A 21,781-nucleotide genomic window follows, 5' to 3' on the forward strand; every position below is an offset into this window, starting at 1 on the left:
TCCTTCAAAATAACCAGATTCTAGTGCAAATCTTTGTTTAGGGTCTGCTGGAAGGAATTAGGAGTGATGGAAAGGGCCCACATCCCCAAATATTTCCAGATATCCATGGAAGGAGTTGTGAGGCCATAAATTTTGTTAAATCTGGGGGAATGTGTGAGGGTTTTTTTTTGATGACACAAGATCAGGCATTGTTTCCAGATTAAATATGGTGTAGATTGGGCTATCTCCAAGGCAGAGCAGTAGCAAGCTTGGGCCTCCATTCTAAGGTGACGTGTTGCTGTAGTGGCTGAGTAATGCTGAAGTTCTACCTGAAAAAATGCTTCCTCCTTATTATGATACTGTACATTCCCCAAGTCCAACCCACAGCCTCCAGTCGTTCACAGATGGAACTTGCCTTTGTCACTGACTTATTAGGGACTCTTTTCTTTTCTCTTTCCTTTCTACTGTTCCTCTCTGCTCCATACATGCTTTAGTACCAAATAGGTTTTTACAATTATCAGGTTAACCTGACTTTAGCTTGAGGTGTGCTGTGGAAGAATTATTTATGCCTGAAATCTTGTCAGCTGATTTCAAAACTATCTAATGAAAGAACAGACAGTTGTTTCATTGTTTGGTTTAGGTTTTTTTGTATGATGGTACAGATACAAGAACAGTGACATCCTATTGAGCATCGTGGGCTTTATGAATACTAAACTGTGGTGAAGTTTTTCAGATGGTATGCTGAATGGATTTTCCTTGAGCATAAAACTTTTCCAAAAAATCTTAGTATTTATTTCTGTGCTGACAACAAATGGTTCAAGAAAAGGCACAGCTATGAGCTTCCTATCTTGTGGAGTGCACCCCTGGTTTTTACAGTCTTCATTATAGCATGGTATATTCTTTTACCTTATAAGAGTAGTACTGGTTTCCTTTGGATCGGTTGCTTTGCCAATCTAGAAACCTGACTTCACATCCAGTCAGTAGGTTAATGGTTATAGATTGTAAATGTTCTCCCTTGCTTACAAGGTAGCTGCTTTCTTGTATCTTAGTGCAGTGATGACTTGGCAGTACCCCAAAGGCTGGAATCAGTAAAAGCCAAGCACTAAAGCACCACTGCAAGTATAGATTATTTGCTTTTGTGCATTTTCCATAAGTCTATGAACCTTTAAAAGGGTGAGTTCCATCTTTGAATCATTACACATAGAAGGACTTGAAGCATAGAAACACTAGTGTGTCCAAGACTGGGTAGTCAAATTCTTGGCATTGTCCTTTACATTCCAAGGAATGAGGTGTTGCCTGCCCAACCAATATGCTGTGGTTGAGTGAATTAGAGGTTGGGGACTAGAAGGAGGCAAACACAGATAAATGTCATTGCCATTAAATGTACTGTCCCAACTCTATGGAATTCAAAAAGATACTAAGTCAGTACCAAACTGCCTTAAACTCTCCAGAGAGGCAGCAGAAGCAACAGGAATAAGACTGAATTCAAAATTAGGTCATCTTGGTTGAATAAAAGCAAAAGATTTTTAGGAGACCTAAAAGCAGCATGGTAGAGTGAGGGGAAATAAACAGCTGTAATAACGTAGGACAAAGCACTGAGATTAAGCCCTGCTTCTTCTCTTATTACCTACTGCCCAAGAGTCTCGAAGTTTGTTTGTTTGTTTTAAATGAAAGAATTGTCGCACTGTTGCCCCATTTGAAAAACAGGGAAACTGAGGCATAGGGTAGTGGGATAACTGTCTGGGATCAAAACATCCTGAAGCAAGGTTCCTTGTGCCTAAGTGGAAATGAGGAGATAGCCAGAAGTGCCTAAGGAGGAAATGAAGAGATAACCCAGTGACATGACAGGAGATTTATAGTGATAAATCTTCTACTCAAGACAAGAAGTGGTTAATAGAATCAGGCTTTTTTTTTTTTTTTTTTTTTAATGTTATCCAAACCTGTTGTGGGTTTGTTTTTTTTTTCTTCTCAACATATTGCTGGTTGCTGTAGCAGCTGAGTAATGCAGAAGTTCTGCCTAAAAAATGCTTCCTCCTTATATGATACTGTACATATTGTCATGGAAATTGTCCTCATTTCCCCCGAGCACACTTTAAATAACTCGAACAGCAGTGCTAATGAGCAGAAAGATATCTGCAATCCCCACCGTGCAACTTGACATACTTTATCCCACTCTGAATTCCCTTTGCTCATCTCTGAGCATTTTAAAGATCTGGTATAATAATTTGCTTTCTCTTTTTGGTCTGTTCATTTCTGTCTTAGCACTTGGTAATAAAAGGTCAGCTTTGGCTGAAACCTTAGTGTTGCAGCCATGCCGTTTTTTACTGCCAAATATCTTAAGAAAAGCAAGTGTCTCCGAAAGGGTAAGTCATGATTTTTTTGGTGTGTTTAGTGTTGTCTGTTTTCCTTTAAATCACAGTAAAGGATTTATTTTGAACTAACAAGTAGTGGGAATGGATCTATTCATACTGCCTGTCGTTTAGCACTGGGGTTTTTGTTATGCTGTGTGCAGTTTTGGTTCAAGATACAGTGTATGTTATTATCTTGCATTTTACATTCAGAAAAGTCAACTAAGCGAGAGGATGTTTAACTCTTTAAATATGGAGCATGTGTTTTGCACAGGGATGGAATCCCTGATATAGAACAAAAGAGCAACAGAGAATATGTGTGTTTGTTTTTACAGATAAGTTTAGGTAGGCAGCTGAGTAATGCTCCACTATTTTTTGTTTCTTTTGTACAAAAGGAGCATTTTCTTTTCCATCTACACTGAAATAATAAATAATACCTAGTGAAGGAACAGCATGTTTCCTCTTAGCATCTTTCCCATGTAGGGGTACCTGAGTACATGACTCCACAGAGATTTTCAGCTTGCTGTTGTGAGGTTCACTGTGAATTGCCATGTGGGCTTTTTCAGGAAATACTGATTTTTCTCCAGGTACATACAAAACTCTTCATGAGAGCAATCTGCCTCTAGCATTGTAGAAATGGGCAGTGTAGTAAACTCCTAATACACACATTGATTGTAAATTATTTTCTTCCTTTGCATGGGTCTTTATTGTGACATTTGTTGTTTAGCCAGCAGTCCAGATGTAGGCTTTGCATAAAGGCAAGTAGCAGGGATTTCTTGAATCTGGGACATGCATTAGTTCCAGAGGATCTGAGGAATCTGACTTGCTCACCTGGCTAATTACATATATATGTATATATACATATATATATATACGCACACATATATATATATATACACACATATATATATCTTGGCATTTATGTATGTCTGTGTTTACCTAATATGTGTATTTGTCTAATTCCTTGTTTGAATATGAATTTTCTTCTAAGGCATACATGCAAATGGGAATTGTATAGGTCTTCATCACAGGTGTAAAGTTGAGGAAAACGTTTGGAAAAAATGTTAAAACAAATTTGCATTACCTTTGTGTTTTATTCTGGGTTTCTATTTTAAAATGGGATTGCACAAGAGCTAGCAGTTGAGATGTGATGATTTAGTTAAGCTGACCTGTAGATGCTGGTACCAACTATTTGGTATTTTGTTGAGTGAAATGTGTACACATGTACACAAATTTATACAATAATTCAGAAATTATTAAGGGTAGAATAATTTCAGCAAAGCTTTTATTAGAAAGAAGGAAAAATATTATAACTGGATTATTAATTTGATTATGCTAAATTCTTTTTTAGGGTTTTGTTGTATGTGTGTACATATAAATGCCACTTTACAAGGGTGCATAGGATGATTTTTGCTCATTTCCTGGGGGCACCCAGCTGTCCAATGCTTCCTTCCCTTATAGCATGTGCCACAGTAGCAATATATTTCTAAACAGGGGCTTAGGAAAGGCACCTGCCTTACCTGTGCCTGCAGAAGGCATTGCAGGAGGGGGCTGATGGTACAACCAGGAAATGTAAGATTCAGCCTTTAAGAGATGACTGAGGAATGTTCAGGGAACAGCAGCCAGTTGTACTCTCAGTAAGTCACTGCCAACAGGAAAACTGTCAGCTGACTGAACTGAGGGTGTTTCCTCTTGGAGCCTGTTTCTGCCAAAATCTATCTGATCTGTGAAATCCATCAAGCTGTACAGAACACCTCCTGAATCAGGCCCACTGGCAGGGTAGGGATCCTGATTGCTTCTGGTGCCCTCTATGCTGTGTGCTGTCCTTTCCTTTCTTGCTTCCAGGACAGGGAAGTGCCAAAGCACTGTGTGTCTGAGTGGGAAATGCCGAGGTAGCTGAGCTTCTCCATGAGCTGTTTAGTATCAGTCTGCTGCTAATCTTGCTTTGAAGAAGCTGGACTCCTGACAGCTTTTGAGCCACTTTCCATCCAGGTACTTAAGGCAATCCCCTTTGACTCCCTTTCAGAAAGCGCTTCATTTGCAGAGGGTTTTACTGTCATCTGAATAAGGACATCATTCCCAGTAAGTAAATGTGGTTGTTCAAAGGCTCTATATGATTAGAGTGCCCTAGGCATAGCATCAAAAATGTGGTTGCATAAAAACTATAGTAGCCACAGGCTCCAGTGGATCTGACCTTGCTGTTCTCTGTGTCCCTGAACAGGGAAGTGGCAAGCCATCAGGAGCAGTGAGGTTTGTGTATGATCTGTGATCTCTTCTCCACGGGTTCAGATGGTCTATGGACAGAAGCTGGGCTATGGACAAGTTCATGGCCAGAAATATTGATTGTATGGAAAACAAAACTCCTGGGTAAACACTCCTGATTCAGCCTTGAGAGGGAACTTGGCTAGATTAATACAGGAAGTGGTCAGCAGAGATGGGAACTGGAAACTGATTCTCCAAAGTATCTTATAGCCTGAAATCCCAGGAAGTGCAGGATTTTGTCTTAGTTCTTTTGTACCAGGGTGTAGCTGAAGCCTCTTTCTTTCCAAGTGAGCTTTATTCTCACAATGCACCATTTTATCTCCTCACTAGTATTCCAGCCAGGCCACCCTGTGTTTTGGATTAATTCTCTATTTTGTTGAGGCTGCAAGAGTTTCCAGGCATGCCTGAAATGAAACAGCCAAGCCAAAGTAGAGCGTTCTCTCTTGCTGTGTATCCTTTGCTATGCAGACTGTTGTGCCTATGGAGACTTTCTGTAGGTCTCATTTGGGGATACAGCCTTACCCTACTCATACCCTCTGGTAAACATGCAGCAATGACAGATTCTGGAAAGATGCAAGTAAGGGTTCCTTTATTTTTTCTATTACCAGTTTTAACCTCCATCAAACTCCTATCAGTTACATCCACACACACACCTTAAATAAGGAATCAAAACAATGAAACTATTTATTAACCTCTGCAGCCTATTGTTAAAACCTTCTGTTTTCTCATAAGTCTTTCTCCAGTAAATGTTTTTGTTTTCTTTGGCCATTCCCTGAGCACTGGCTCAATACTGTTCAAAACTGGGCAATAAAATGTCATGTAGTCATTCTCTGATCTGGCAAGTCATTGTCAATTTTTCACTTATGTCTTCATTTCTAGTGGGCAAAAAAGAAAGTTTCAGCTTCAGGAAAGCCTTTTCTACTTTAATTCAAAAGAATTTAATAATGAATGTTTTATTGCCAAGTGGTCCTTACTTTTCTGCAGCTGTAGATTTACAGAACTTCAAAGCTGGATGATTAAGGTGCAGTTTTAGTTTGTAGCCAGGCAAGCCAAACAATCTAAACTTCAAAGAAGGGGAGTGTTCTTTAATGTTGTAGGCTTGCTCTTTGTGTTCCGCAAATGGAACTGCTGGGGAAAATGCCATGTGCAGCAGACAAGTGATGTGGCTGCCACTCCCGGGAGGGAGTCTGCTGGCTGCTGTCTGAGAAGAGCAGCCCACACCCAGCAACCTCAGGATATTTGATGGCTGACAATTAGGTCACTTTTTTATGATGTCAACCTATAAGACTTTCAGCTTTGCTTTTGGTATTCTTAAAGCTTCTGTCTCTGTTGACTTCCAGGGGTGGTCATGCTAAAGGCAGGATTTGAGCCTGAGCTCTGTTACCTCTCCTGCTTCATTTTGTCTGTGACTGTTTTCCTCCTCTGATGTGCTCACAGGATGGATAATTTTATACACATTATGAAAGTTGAGAAAGGCTGTCCTGGTGAAAGGAAGCATTTAATCCATACGACACTGTGGTTTGAGGGGAGTAAGGTCCAGGACTGGAAATGAGGATGTTCTGCGTCTATACCAGTCATGTTGCAAAGGGGCCACTGTGATTTTGCTCTTGTGTTAATACTTTGTGCAGTTAGCCCAACAATGCATCTCCAGTTCAATACAGCGGAGCGTGGAGAAGAAAGGAGCTAGATAGCTCCATCATTAGGTGGACTTGGAAACTGCGATGGTGTATGGCTTTTCTTTCAACTCTGAAGCCCAAGCAATGTGATCTAACCCTTTGTGTGTTATTAAACTCCTTATTGCACTTATCTGGTGGATGCTCCAGTTCAGAAAGTAGAAAAAAAGCCTCATGAGGTAGAAAAGGGCCTGGATAACTCTTCTTGAATTGGTGTGTTATTTACTAGGACTGATTCCTTGACTAGAAATCAGTCTTAAAATTCTTACAAATAAATTCATTCCAGAGGTTTGGGATGCAGCAAGGTGCAAACATGCCATGGTGATACCCCATGGTATCTGGGATCAAAGCAAGGCACTTGGGTGTAGAGGATGAGTCCACAGTCTGGATCCCAACTGTTTCGAGTAGTCGGAGCCTCCAGGAAATGGTGTGCTGGATTCCATGGGCCTGGAGATATAAAAGGAGCTGGAAGGACACCACAGAGACACATCTGTTGTTCAGTAAATGACTTGCAAAGCCATGTGGCTCTGGTGCAAATCTTCCTCATCAGTATTAAAATCTGAGTGGAACTGGGGCTTTATACAGTCAGTATCTAGGCTTTTGTGGGATCTGGGCCACTCTCTCCACAGGGCTCTGGGATTCAGCAGGCAGAGAGGCCAGCGCTGCCAAGAATCGTAGTGCTCGTGAGGCAGAGTTGGCCAACACTGTGGTGCCTCTCAGTGACCCATGTGCACACTGCTGAGAGAGTGGTGACTTCAGCTCACCAGTTAAAGCTCTCCAAAGAGAGGAGGTGCCAGGCAACCTCTGGAGCTGCTGAGTGAAGGAGCAGCTTTGTGAGACACAGTACTCTCCTAATTTCTGATGTGGCTTTCCCATTTCAAGAGCACTGCTTTGATGAGAAAATGGTTTCCTTTCCATCTTGTGCTGGGAGAACAATTATCATGTTGTTCGGCTTGTTTTCACTCATTTTTTGCTTTCTAGGGCTGGCACTGCCTTTGCAGTTGCACACAACCAACCTTCCAAACCATATTCCTTGCTTTGTGATAATTGATGTTTGATTAATCCAGGTTGCCTGGATGTGGTAGTTGTGTTTTTCATTCTGACTCTGCTAGCCAGCATCATACTGGAAATCACTGTCTCTGTATCTCAGTTCCCCACTGGTATGTAGGAATTTCTCATTGTGGCATTCAAGGGATTTTTTTTTTTTTTTTTAATTTTTATTAAATACAGAGAAGGCATTTCTCCACTGATGCGCAATATAACCTTGGGAAGTAATTTCAGTCTCAGCGCCTGTTCTCTCAAAACACTAATGTTTAATTCTATGTGAAAAGCATATTTCCAACAATGGAGAATCTTTTTTAAAATTTCTTTTGTTTGTTAACAGCTAAAGCATACACTGAAATCACTTCTGTTTTCATATACTTGTTGTAAGAGTGGTTTGCAATTACTGTTGTGTGACTGTTCCTTATTTGAAAAAGGCAGTCCAAGCTGTGTTAGATATTTTTAATTGGACAGAGCAGTAACAGAACTGGACTAGATGAAGCTGATCTTAGGATAAAGTGTGTGGTATAAAGAGTTCTTTTTACTGTTGGCTTCCTGAGAATCAGCCTTCCTCATATTTAGACTTTCGTATAGACAGGACTAGAATATCTGCAAACAGGAGTATTTGAGACGTACAAGTGTTTGACTGTGCATTTAGAAATATGCTGCTTCATAATGATCATTACAAGCATGTAATGCTTTCATGATTAGTATCTGGATCACCTAACTGATGATCTTAAATTAAAGGCAAGAGAATTAAAACCTCTCTGGAAGGCTGGAGAAGCTGTGTCTGTTTGACAAGTGCTTGCAGATTTGCTTCAGAGACCATGGATCAAGTTTTCACTTAAAGGTAACTGGCAGAGACCAGATGTCAAAGACAATAGTTTACTGCTGTCTTGGGTTTCTGCTTTCACAGTATGAACTATTTAAATAAAAACCATGATACCATGGAACCTTCTGTGTCTTTAATGCTAGAGTACTGAAACTGGCTGCAGTCACAAGCATACAAGCTTACAGTCCTGTTATTTTTCCCTACTATTATTATTATTTCCCTATCCCCTTTTACGGATTTTCAAATTCATCTGATTGCTGTTAACTAAAAAAAAATGTAGAAGGGAAGAGTAGGAGGCACTTGCTATGCTCCCATCATTCCCTCTGTTACCTGACTGGGCTCTGACAAATCATAAAGCCATCAGTAATTTTTTTTTTTCAGCTTTGCAGACCATTAACCCAAATGGTTCTTTGATTTCCAAACCATGTCCTCCCAGCCCCCTGTGTACCACAGTTTCACTATAGATACATAATTCATTATCTGGAAAGCTGCTGTTTTAATGTAATATTAAACAGGCAGCAGCTCAGCAGGTGTCCCCAAGGTAAGGAAGGCAGCATGCTGCTGGCAGCAGCTGCTGCCTTTAGGCTTATCAAGATTTCTTTGTTTTGAAACAGAAGCTGGAAGGCTTTTTAATACATTCCCTATCATTGGCCAAGCAGATCCTGGTTTCTGGCTGTAATTCTGCCTTTGACTACAAAGACAAATTCTTATAACGTATTCTGCCTGCCATGGCTGCATACAGTTCTGTGCTCTTGAGAAAGAAGCAGGATGAGGAGAGGGAGGAGGCTCACAAGGCAGATGCTTGTGCCCTGGTTCCTGTTTGCATTTTTCTTAGTGGACCAACAGGGCTCAGTGAATCTGTGCAGCAACCCAGCTTATGTCAGCATTTTCAGAATGGGCTTTCTGCTTCTATAAGCATAAAAATACACAAATATATTGTTTGTAGAGGGTATTCCAAATAGTGAGGGTTATATTCTCCTGGCCTCATGCAAGTTCTAGTTCTCTGTGGCTTAAATCTGTGTAATTAGATATACTTCATGTAGTTCATACCACTGGCAGAATCAGCTCAAATGGCAATGCTGGCATTTCTATTTGAATAGTTTATCACAAGGAGGACTGAGCAGTGCTTTTTAGTTCTTTGGGATAAGAACTGCATCTTCTGTATTTGAACATCATAAACTATGTTGATGGCTGGGTTTCTGCAGAATATGTGGGTCTTAAAATGGCCATGTGCAAACTGCATGTGCAATGTTTCTTGCTCTAGAGGTAACTGGGGTGTAGGTTACAGAGTTTGGCTGCCCAGTCTCATCATCCATGCTGCAAATACGCTCTCGCACCAGGAGAAAATTGCTCTGTTACATTTGGCTGCTGTACATATCTGTGTTAGCTTTCAGGACTTTTGGGGCAGATTCCTGTGAGTCGTAATGTCTCCTGAAGAATTTGTGTCCTTTCTGTGCTCCTTTGTGGAAATTCTTTTAGTTTCCCTTGTTAGTAAAGAGACTCTGACTTCCTAGGACTGTGACCTAGCTTTGGTCAGTAGCCTTGCTTGAAATGTGACAGGCCTGTAAAGTTTCAAATAACATAAGAAGGTTTAGAGTACATTTTGGCAACATAGTGTAAGTGACAGTGTGCTTTACTAAGGGACTGTGAGTGCCAGTATAGTGGAGAAGAGGCTGCTGACCCAGGTTTTCAGATAAAAGGATTTCCCTTTTGCCAGCTAACTGTTCTAGATGAAGACTATCAGGACAGAACATGCAGACTACAATGCCTTGCTGTTCTAGGAAGACCAGAAGAAGTTCAAGGATCTCTGTGGAAAGGATGTCACTTCACTGGAGTTTGCCCCAGTCCATGAGTACTGAGATGTACAGGCAGGAATGGTCATACCAGCTCGGAAGCTGCTGTTTGGAGGAGCTGGGCAGCAATGGCTCAGTGGTTGATTGCTTTTGTGCTGGTGAACTTTCTGCACTATGGGAGTGGAAGCTTGCACAGTAAGGCTTGAGGCAGTTCTGCTGTGCTTGATGAAAATTCTGAATAGTCACAAACCCTAAGTGGGCTTCCATGAGCAGTCTGCCTGAACTGTGGTCTCTAAGATTATACACCTGAGCTTTACTCTCTGTCTCTACAACTCAAAGGTGATTATCTCAGCTTGTCTGATGAGATGCTACCTATGTGCAGGCCTTTGGCCTATGGTGGAGACACACAGCTGTCAAGATGGGAGGCAGTGGAAGGGTACATCTGTATGTAATAGTAGCAGTGAATGTTGCAAGACAGAACTTCCATTGGGAAATCCAGAGTCGGAGAGAAGCATTCTGTGCAACATTCCCTTGAATTTCAGTGGGAACAAGGCCACCAGCTGAAGACATCTCTCAGGATGAGCTGCTGTTTACCTAATAGGTTTTTTATTTCTGTTTAGAATCTGATCTAAACCATCATGTCTCTGGAAAGTGAGGTTATATTAGCTAATAACTAACCACTTCAATGGAGCTTCTATGGACATTCTGATAATGCTATTAACTGGGAGGAGTTTGTTCATTGCCAGTGAGTGGACAGAATTAGAATTGATGTTTCTAAGCACTGTTCTGGTAGCAGTTCACTGACAGTTGTCCTAAAGCACAAAGAATTGAGGGCCCAGCTTTTTGCACCTGCCCAGCCTGGAGTCCTTTAGCCATCTGCAGCTGTGGTCTGAGTGGCTGCAGTGCTGGGCCCAAGGGACAGGTATGAACTTCCCATTTTTTCCCAAACAGTGTTGTTGTGAGAGTGGAGAATGCTGTGTGCTACACAGTCAGGTTTAGAAGATTATTGACCACTCAATGCATAGCCAGATACAGCGAGGAGACTGCTCTAAAATTGTTAGTCTGTGCGAACTGTAACAAGGCTACAGACTTGGATCAGAATATCCCTGAGCTCTTAAGTTTGGATGTGGATCAGCAGTACTTCCATGTGCATTGTCTCATCATTAGTATTGGCAAGGGTTTCTTCAAACTTGCCAATGGCCTACACTATATATGCTTTCGCATTTCAGTCCTTTTTCTGTGTTAATGTGACAAATAGCTTCGTTTTGTGTAAAAACAAAGTCTGCAACTGTTGAGTCCTTAATGATAGTCCATTAATTTGCTGCTGCCAAAACTGTGCTTGTAAAGCTTCAGTTACTTTACTAAAGAAGATAATAATGTTCGTAATTGGTTGGCTTGAATTTCTGCAGTACCCTGTATTCAGTCTACAGAGAATCAGAGTCTTTACAGGCTCTGGCATCTGCAGCCTAAGCTTTACCAGTGGATGGTTTCTTTTCCATCCTCCTTAGTTCAATGTTCAGAGCACTATCTAAGATGGGAGACATGTAGTCCTTTAAAAATACAGTGAAGATGTCTTTGGTTTCATGGTGGATTAAGTGCAGGAGAAAGAAAAAATAGGCTTATGAGGGGCAAGGTAGAGGGGAGAAGGTGGTTGTAGAGAGATGTATTTAGAAGGCATGAACCACTTCATTCCTGTCATGGAGCAGACCTGGCAAATGTGAGCACAACAGTTCCAAAAGAATGCAGAAATTGGATATTATCTCTCCAATATGAAATTATTAAAGAAAAATAGATAAGAATTTACTATTCTGATGTTATAGTAGATAATTTCTTTTCAGAATATAAAATTTTCCTCAACTTTTGTTTTTGGTGTTAAAGATTTGAAGAAATTTATGAGAATTAGAAAATTACTTGTGGTTGCATGGTAATGCATAAAAATTATCCAGTCATTTTCATTCAGATTTTTCAAAGCATGAAGTATCATCATCTTTGGTCAGGAAGGAATTTCCTCCCTTATAATAGCATGTAAACATAACCACAGTTGGAATATATAATTTGATACATTCTTCAGAAGTGTTGAGTACTTGCTGCTTTGGGGAACCACATGGAGCCATATGGCCTGTTTTGCACAGATGAGCTACTATTTTCTGAGTCTTTCATACATACATTTGTAGCTTCTTTTTGTACCCTCAAATTAAGTTGCCTTAATTTAGATGTCTCCTGAATGTGTCTTGTAGGGACAGACATGCAGCTCCTGCCAGCTGGCCTAAATTGCCTCCTTGTGAGTGTGTGGCTTCTGCTGGCCTGAGAAAAAATTCATTTCCTCTCCTTCCAAATCAGACGTCAGTGAAATGACTCTAGGCACATAGTCCAGGCAGTTCCATGCCATCAACATAAAGGACTGTGCTCATTGTGGCTTTCTAGATCTGAAATATGTTGAGGAAAGACAGTAAGGGTTAGTTTTCTGGAGTGGAAGAAAGGAGGGTAAGGGAAAGCAGCCTGCTATTGCTACAAGGCTGTCTACAGAATGTGCTGGGGGAAAAAAAATTTCTTGCTCCCCCTTGTTATCCCTGCTTTCCATCACCAGGTCATTTTCCATGAGGGGATGAAATGACTCCTCTTTGGCATCCTCCTTGCTGGCCTCCTAAACTAGCTGTGACCATGTTGGAAAGGTTTCATCTCTTCCTGCTAGCTAGTAGGAGCTGATAACAAAGTAATTGCAATGCAGCTTGCTTATAGGGATACTGTATGGTGTTGCGGGCACATTTCACAAGCCCCTGTAAAACCTCTCTATTTGGGGAGGCAGTGTGATCATTGTTAATATCTGTTCCTTTTACAGAGCAAACTAATTGTGGGCAGAAGGTGGAGGAATTGGTACCTGAGCTGTGCTGGTACAAGGGAGATGCTGCATCCTTGAAAAAAAATGTACTTAGTTGTGTGTTGTGCCTGGGCTCATCTGAACTCTAAATATTGGGCTGCTGCAGTAGAAGTGGCCTTCCTCCATTGTGAATCCAGGCAACCTAAGCTGTACTTCATGGCCACAGTGAGCAGCACATCCCAGGCAGCATAGTAGTAGTCTCTTCTCTAAAATTGCAAAGAACTGAAAACAAGGAGACACAAGGGCATGGGTATACTAGTACAATAAATATGTTTTTAATGCCAGAAGTATAACTTAAAAATGACTGCATTTTTTTTACTGAAACGTCTGAAAGTTGAGACAACGGCAGACAAAGCACATTAAGGAAAAATCAGCTCAAGTAGACTCAAATATTACAAAGCACTGAATTCATGTAAGCAGGTTTTACAAGCAGGGGTTCAAGGTGAAGTTGGTGTGTAATGCTACTTACTTTTTCTTGAAGAGTACTTGAAGTTATTTTTCTCCCTTCCTCTGGTCTTGCGTGTTCTTTTCTGCTTGCCATGGTTCCTGGAGTGTGACATCACTTACTAGCATTTGGCCTACCTGGAATATGGGTTTTGTTTATTTCCAAGGCATTGGTTTATTTGAAGTGATTGGCAGTCTTAAACAGTTCCTCAGTTTAATTAATAGATAAGTCTAGAGTAATGAGGTCACATGTGTTACCAAGAAGGGTATCTTGAGGCAGGAGAGTCAAGCTAGCCAGACACAGTTTTTATGTATAACAGGCCAAAGATTTAGTTTCATCTTCATTTCTTGCATGTAGTTTTAGTAATCCTACACTTCATTGTGACAGCTGACACAGATCACTAGCCTTAGGTTTATAAGGGTTTTCTGTAGTCCATGTACCAGTACAGAGAAGCCTTATTAGTGACTCTGTTCATGTTAAATCTTGTCAGATGTTCTTGCATAAGAAACCACACTTGTGAGGTCTGATCTCTTTGTTGGTTCATTTTTAAAGCAGTTTAATGGCTTCTGAAACCACGAAAGGTATGGGAGAGGAGAACAGATCACAGGGCTTTTGGATTGCTTAATAGATGGCAGTGGCTTTAGAGTGTTTGTCTGCTTCTGCTTTATTCTCTGGGATGAGGTCTAAGATACGGTATTGAAAAACCATTTACAGACTCACCAAAATCCTCTGCAGTGAATTTTACTTGGAAAATTTGATCAACTTCTACTTGTAACTACCATCGAATTTGGTGAATTGAAAAGAGCTTAAGGAAATTAGGCATTTATATTTGACTGAGAAGTCAATGAGATTTTAGTGCATGCTTGTAAATCCTGCCCTAAGAAACTGTGAACTGTGTCAGTTTATGCACTGAGCTTCCTCATTACAATAAAAGGTATTTAAGATTTCCCTTTCCTCATTGACACAACCAAATGGATGTTGAATGTTATAATCCCCCTAAACTCTTTCCAAACTGTGGAAATGAAACACCTTTCACCTACAAAGGTGTCTGTTTCTTTAGGAAAGTTGCCATTATGTTGTCCATTGGAGATGTGACACAGTGAATGTATTTTGATTCAAAGCTTGTTTTTTTCATTCGCACTCCACACGATACTAAATTCATGTGCCTTGTTTTTTCTTAGTGTTGTATGCATTTTAAAATATGATCATGCATTTACTCAGCTCCAAATCAACTTCCAACTCATATATTCCATATATAGATTAGATGGGTGGGTGGGGATAGATGGACAGATACAAATAAAAAATCATGGCAAGCACACATCACTGTTTACTGTTCTGCTTAATTCCTCACAAATCATACCCATACTGGAAAACCCCCAGTTTCCCTTGTTTTTATCTCACTCCTTGACTACTTCAGATTTTTCTTGCTGTTTTTTCTGTTCTCAGGAAGCCTAAATGGACCATTCCAAGATGAGTTTTGTATTCACAGAAAATTTTCCATTCTATTAAAGAATAATTCAGAAAAAAAAAAAAGGGAAAAAAAACCCAGTGAGGTTTAAACTGATGCTAATGGCAGGTTAACCCAGGATTCAGCTGTGTTAGACAGGGTCTATCGCCAGGATTTAGGCTCTTGAAAACCTTTGGTTGGGGTGGAACGTGCTCAGGGTAGAGGTTTAGCATTAGCTGGAAGCAAAGACAAGAAGACTGAAGAAATGGAGTTAGGTTTAAAATGTATGTTCTAAGCATTCTTAATGAACTTTTGCTTACTCATTGATATTTAATTCGTCTCTTTCCATAATCCAAAGATCAAGACAGGTTTTCTTTTTTTTTTTTTCCTGCTGTGCAAAGGAAGATTCCCCTTAACAGAGCTGCCCTTACTCTTGACAGAATTCATCTCCTCATTTTTCACCTTCTTTCATTATCAGGGAGATCTTTGAGCCCCAAATTCTGATACTCACCTCTAAGTCAATCATAAAGAGCAGGTCAGGGAAGATGAATCACTGCAATTGTTCTTTTCAGCAGTGAGTGCTAGTTTTTGTCCATTTGTCAAGATCTTTGTTGCTGCTTGTCTGCAATCAAAGGCTTCCTGTCCCTACTTGCTGTAGTACTGAGGGCAAGCACGTCAGCTGGGCCTTGTGTTTCCCACCAGCCACCTTTCCCAAATCCAGCCCTGAGCTGCCGTTTGCCTCCCGCGCGCTGCAGCAGCACCTGTGCACAGCCAGCTGAATTTCACTCTCACTGAAAGTACTACAGCTACCATCCACACCAAAGCAGTGCAAACATGTAAACAAACATGTCAGTGTATACACATACACAAGTTATTGTAATTGTGTAACTTCTCAGGAGCCTCACGTAATGACAATACACAAGCACATCAGTAAGAAGAATGATGTAAGAAATGGGTGAAAGGCGAACCAGAGAGGGGGAGGTGGAAGTAAAAGAAGTTACCTAAGCAAAGAAAGAAGCTGCCAACTTCAGAACCCAACAGCAGCTTTGCTTGAGAATATGAAAGTTCCTCCTTTTACATGCAATGAGGTAGTAACATCTCCCATGGAGAAGTCCAGTCCTGTTCCCCCTGAATTTCTGTTCTGTATGGACAAAGGGGATCTAAGGCTTGGTTTCACAAGTGACTCTAAGAAGGTTAAGCTTGAGTAAATGAGGTTCAAGGCAAACAAAAAATTGAAGCTTTTCCTCACTGGAAAAAGCTGTATAAAGGCAGAGGTGCAGTCTGTCTGTTGCAGGTTCTTTGAACAGTAACACAGGGTAGGATAAGTAAATGTAACAAAATTATACCTCACACTTTTCACATTCTGGCAAAAGCTTACCAGACTAAGGATGGTCAAAAAAAGAATTTTCAGTAAACAGGGCCTCAAAGAGTATATAGTGACTGCTGCTGCTGTTGCAGCACTCCATCTGAACTTTAGCAAGATTAAGTCCCAGTGGTTTTGCATTTAACCTTCCCTTTTATGGGGCATGGAGGGAAAGCTGAAAGGAGGATCATTTCGAAGGGTTAGGAGGTAAATTCTGTCATTAGCAGGTCATGGCTCCCAGGCCATATGAAATGCAGAAACCATGAGTGGAGGCACAGGAGAGCAGTTCTGCCGGCTTGAGTTAGTCTGGTGCTGGGGAGAGAGCATTTGTGCACTGCAGCTGGGGGCCTGGAGCTAAACTGTTCCCTCCAGGCAAAGATACCTCCCGGGGTATGTAAAGCACCTTGACAAAGGGACCTTGGGACAGGGGCAGCAAAGCATTCAAGTCAGCTGGGACCTGCAGCCCTCTTGATGGGGAGCAACAACCAAACAAGTCTCTTAATCTTTCTAGGCTCTTACATTTACTGTATATGCTGACATGGTTGCCATCACCTTTCCCACTCTTTGAGTGGTTCAGTTTCTGTACACCTGGATGAGAGGCAAATAGAGCTGCCAGCTTGCTTCATACAGATGAAATCCAGTCCATCTTGTCCAGCATACGCAGGAAGCCTGCAGCAGGCAACTGAATACAGGATCCCCTGGTCATAGGCTAATGCTAAAGCAAATGGACTGTTCATCCCCAAAGTTAAGCCTCCTGTTCCTGCCACATCTTTTGAGACACTTGCACTCTGTTTGTGTTTGCAGACAGTTTTATTTTGTCTCTGGTCTGGAGATGAAAGTAGCTTTGAGCGAAAGGACTGGAATGTCTGCCCATGGCAATCCTGAGCTACACAGGGTTTGTCTCTGAGGCCCAGTCTTGTTTATATGGAAGCTTGATTAAAGATGAGTGGGAAATTCTGTTCAAGGGTATGAAAAACCCTTGTCTGTGTTTAAAATTGTTAACAGAGTGTTCTTTCCTGTCATGGTGCTGAGTAGCAGACACCATCTTTGATTCACACAATGGAAGTACAGCTTGAGTGCTTCAGGGTTAAGAGTTCAACATCAACCATAGTAAGGGCTGAAGCTCCCTTAGTGGTAGAGAGGAGGTGGAATTCAGTAGCTGGATATGAACTTCATCCTGCTGTGAGAGGCAAAGCTAAAATTTTGTCTCCAAGTGTTTCTGGACAGGAAGCTTTGAAATTGTTTTCCTGAAACAATTCCTAAAGTCTAGTGTGTTTGATTTGATACAGTGTTGTGTTTCCAATTCAAACCTGAAATCCAGGACAAGATCCTGTTTTGAGTCTGAGCCCATAAAAGAAATAATGTGAATTTCAGGTAAAATTCTAGATTTCTAAGAAGTTTCTTGTGACATTGTTTCCTTGGGCTGTTTGTTTGTTTGGGGAGGTTTTTGGATTTTTTGTTTGTTTTTTTTAAGAAGATCTAGGTGTTTGAATTCAGCTGTTTCTCATTCTTGTAACTACCAAGACTCAAAAGCTGTTGAATGTCACAACAATGTAGAGAGATGTGTCTGAACTCTGCCTTTTAGTCACCCATAATTTTTCTGCTTGGTGCCTCAAGGATGTAGTAACAGGAACCAGCCAAGTGTACAAAGAAATATGAGTAATGAAATGAATAAAATGTTATTAAAAAAGAAAAATGTTTACAGGTGGATCTACATGCTCTGCCACTGCATAGTCACATCATACTAGCATAAGAAGCAATTCTGAAGTGCATTCTTATTTCTAAGCTGGCTTTTGTGTGTGGAGTTGCCTTAATTTTCTTGTACTTACATGTCTAGTCACTACTGACTCTCCCACAGGCAGATTGTAGGGTCATGACCTTGCTCCTATTTCAAGTTTCAGTGGGGAAAGCCAAACGTGGAGGAACTATATGTAGTCATTGGCAGAATCTCAGGTCTAGTGTGTACAGAAATCTTTTTTTCCCCATCCAGTTTTTACAGACTCAAATAGAAGTATACATGGGGTTTTTTCCCCTAAATCCTTGCATGACAGCTGTCTGTGAAGGTTTAGAAAGCAGCTGGCTGGTCAAAAATAACATCTTAGGGGGAAGGGGACTTGCAGTCAGGTCCCTGTGGTACAGTGATTCTTTGGGAAAATGCTGATGCCAGTTTTGCAGAAGCCCAGTAGGTGATCTTCATGCTCTGCTTATTGTGCTTCTTATGGCAATCTTTGTATGGATTGGTGCAGCTAATTCCACTATTTACAGCTTGTGATTAATTCTAAGACAAGCTTCTGGTCTCTTCTTGCCCTTCATGCCTTGAGTGGGCAAGGGCTCAGCTGGTACCTTTAAACTTAAGAACAAGATGTATTTTTACCTTGACCAAACTGTTTGCTGGTGGTGGGACCCATAAAGTAAATGTCTTTTTGAGTCTGTTTCATTTCTTTGAAGAATGATGGCCTAGCTTGAGCTCAGGCCATCTATCTGCCAAATACTACATCCTGAAACCCATTTCTGATGTGTATTGAGGGCTGTGGAAAGCCTCTTTTTTTAAGTCTTATTTCTTATAAAATATTTGATCGTGAGAAAGGGCATGTCAGTATGTGTGTTGGGTAAGGTACAAGAATTAGACTTCACTACCTCTGCTTTCACCATGAGGCTGAGTATGTTGGTAAAAAGATTTAGGCAGTGACAGGAATTTCACAGACTGCACTTTCCTGCTCTGACAGTTCTGTATGCAAAGGATGAAGTATGTCATCCTTGCAGTGCAGAATTGCAGGACATTGATCTGTTTAGATGCCTGCATCCTAGCCTTGAGCTAGAGAGCTGTTCTCTTCATATACCTTAAGGAATATGAATAATTCAGTAAATTAAAAAATGGGAGACTGTCCAAGAGGATGGTGTGAGGAAAAAAGCAGAATTTGGGCACATGTGGGGAAAAAGCATCATGGCTTTTGTTTCTTAAGCTGCATGACTAGTCCCTGGTGGCTGTTGTTTCTCCTCTTTACTGAAAGACTGCCTCAGTTTCCCAGTTTAGTGAATTGCTTCTCAGAGAGCTACCAAATACTTCTCCATGCATCTCATTTTACCACTTCTGCTTTGTAAATCAATAAACGTTCCATGAGTGTGTCAAGGCAAGAAAACAATTAATAGCAAGAAAAAGTACTTCCTTGGCTTGCAGGCAGCTCCCAGCTTGCTTCTTTCCCCAGATTAGCAAGGATTTAAGCAGCACATGTTCTGTGTATGCTAAATCATCTCTGTAGAAGCCACAGCATACCATCATCCTGCTCTTATCTCTGAATTCCACGGACAGGCAATCTCAGCTTCTCAGCACAGGCTGGCAGGTTTAGCTTGCCAGTAGGTGCTGAAAGCCATGTAAGCATGGAAACAGCAGTGACACAACGGCTCAGATGTTATCTCTGTAGCAAAGCCAAAGGCAGTTTCCATGGTTATGGAAAAGCTCCAGGCTGCTGGGGATGCAGCTGCTGTACTGGACAGGATCAGTAGCCTTTTCATACAGAGACTGTTCTAATAAAGCTTTTATGTGTTTGTGTGGCACTCACTAGGTTGTGTCCAGCTCTGGAACATAAAATGAAGAGTGAGGGGAAGCTGTAAATTGGCTGGAGTGAGTACTGACCTAAAAATGAAACAGGAAAAGAGGGTCAAAATGTTTCACATCTTGGAGTATCCACAAGGGACAGTTTTTTATGACAGCTTGAGTGAATTTGATATTCTGGTCAGTGCTTTTCTGACATGTTGTGCACCAACATTAATAGCTCCTGAAGTTCTTACAAGTGGAAGAGTCAGAATCACATCCCCAGCTCTTAACTTTCTTCTGAATTGGATCTCTATTGAGACTATAAATATCCCAGAAACTTGGGGAAAGTGGATGTCCTTGTGACTTCTACATCTGGAGCATTTTCAAATGTCTTGCATTTCACGTGGTCCCCCTTTTGGGTAAAAATCTCTCAATATCTCAGCACAGGTATGTGGAATTAATTTTTTACTTTTCCTATAGGGTCTTACAGCCTGTGCTTTTGCTTTTCTTATTGCTGAGACAGCAGATAGAACTTTTCCAGGTTTCCCACACTGGAAATGCACGTTTTGCACTTCTGCTTTGATCTTCTATCAACCTGTGCTCTGTGGGTGATGCAGCACATCAGTAGGAGCTGGCTGTAAAACTGCTCAATTAAAATAATAATTTTATTATTTTGACCCTGATTTTTAGTGGTTTTAAATGTTGATTGCTCTCTTCTGAACTAGATACTAAAAGAGATTTATATTCTGCCTTTCAGGTGGTGCAGGGGACCGGGAAAAGATGCCTGTCAATCATGAGGCTTTCCTGCTCATGGCTAATTCCCAGAATGAAGTGGAAGATTGGGTGAAAGCCATCCGACGGGTTATATGGGCTCCATTTGGTGGAGGTATTGCAAATAGCTCACATGCACATAAATTAAAACATTTGCCTCAAGGTAAAACATATTCTTGTGATACTAGGATACGTGTAACACTGTAAAATCACTGAGATGTCTAGATAAGCTCTTGATTGTCTGAAGTGTTTTGAAGCAAGGGATGGGGTTGATTTTTCTTTCTCTTGCCAGGGGATGGACAGGAATGAAAGGGGAGTGCACATCCAGACTGTATAACTGTCTCAGTCAGAAATGGGTGGTGATAACAGACATACCACTATTGTCACTATTCAGTTTTTTACAGCAAATTATTCTGTGGACCTTATGGGGAGGAAAGATTTCCCCAGTTATCTCAATTTTCTTCCATAAAGGCAGATGCCCATCTCAAACATTTGTACAGCCAGAGACAACAAAACTTTCGATCTTAGTTAAGTTAATGTAGGGCCCAGTTGAGAAGACAAAGCTTCCACTGGCTTCAATGGGGTGTAGCTTGAGGAAGAACAGGCTCAGGCTGAGTGAACACCTGTAGGGTAATACAGCTGTTGACAATCCCTGTAGTTAAAATGAACAAAACATCCAGCCTTCAGTGTTGATATTATACCACAATCTTCAAATTCTCAAGTCAGCAGATTAGACAGGAGTTGTTTTTGTGGTTTAGCACAGAACAAGGATTCACAGATGTTTTCTTATGGGTTCAGTGTTGGTGACAGCAGCTACTGCCTTGGTACTGGAAACTGGGCTTTGAAGTGACTTGTGTACTACTGATGGAGTTCATGCAAATAGTGGTATCATATGCAGATAGTGCTGTCCACCTCTTTTGAGAGGTACAGATAAAAAAGTGCCAGATAAGGGCTAGGTAATACAATTACTTTTGCTGAAATGAAGTTACTTGTTTTCCTGGATCTAGGGGGGAAAAAAGTGACCTTGATGCACGAGAAGATCCAGTGTTTGTTAGTCACTTTTACCTGAGGCTTTTTTTTTTTTTTTGATGGGGGGGGGGGGGGGCGGTGTTTTGTTTTAAGTGCCTTTTGAAATTTGGAGTCTATGTGTAGCAGCATTTGGTTTGCATGGAGGAGAGACAATCTCTACTGATGCAATTTTTCCAAGGTCCTTCTGTCGCTTAGCAGAGAGGGTGTAGGTACAAAAGTTAGCTTGTAACCTGATCTGAGAGGTTGCATGTGATGCTGTTGTGCTGTGGACAGAAAAAGCCCTCTACTTTCTAGTAGAAAGCTGATCCACCATAATTTCTCCTCAAACATGAGGATGTGCTTGTTTTGCTTCCCTTCTGAATTCCAGTCTACATTGAAGGGTCTT

The 21,781-nt window shown here is 41.0% G+C and overlaps 1 protein-coding gene across 7 annotated transcripts in view; it reads left to right on the forward strand.

Annotated features, from left to right (window-relative positions):
- ARHGAP22 (Rho GTPase activating protein 22) overlaps window positions 1-21,781 on the forward strand; it is a 135,177-nt gene that overhangs the window by 74,539 nt on the left and 38,857 nt on the right. For 4 of the 7 annotated variants that reach the window (XM_032116209.1, XM_032116210.1, XM_032116215.1 and 1 more), the window contains one exon: window positions 20,354-20,530. The exons of 1 other annotated variant lie outside the window; for it this stretch is intronic. In XM_032116209.1, the coding sequence (XP_031972100.1) occupies window positions 20,354-20,530 (177 nt within the window). Of the gene's footprint in view, window positions 1-2,111; window positions 2,343-20,353; window positions 20,531-21,781 lie in introns of those variants that run through there. 2 more of the 7 variants (XM_032116213.1, XM_032116211.1) reach the window with 2 other exon arrangements.

This window comes from Corvus moneduloides, chromosome 8 (assembly GCF_009650955.1).
Source record: "Corvus moneduloides isolate bCorMon1 chromosome 8, bCorMon1.pri, whole genome shotgun sequence".
NCBI lineage: Eukaryota > Metazoa > Chordata > Aves > Passeriformes > Corvidae > Corvus > Corvus moneduloides.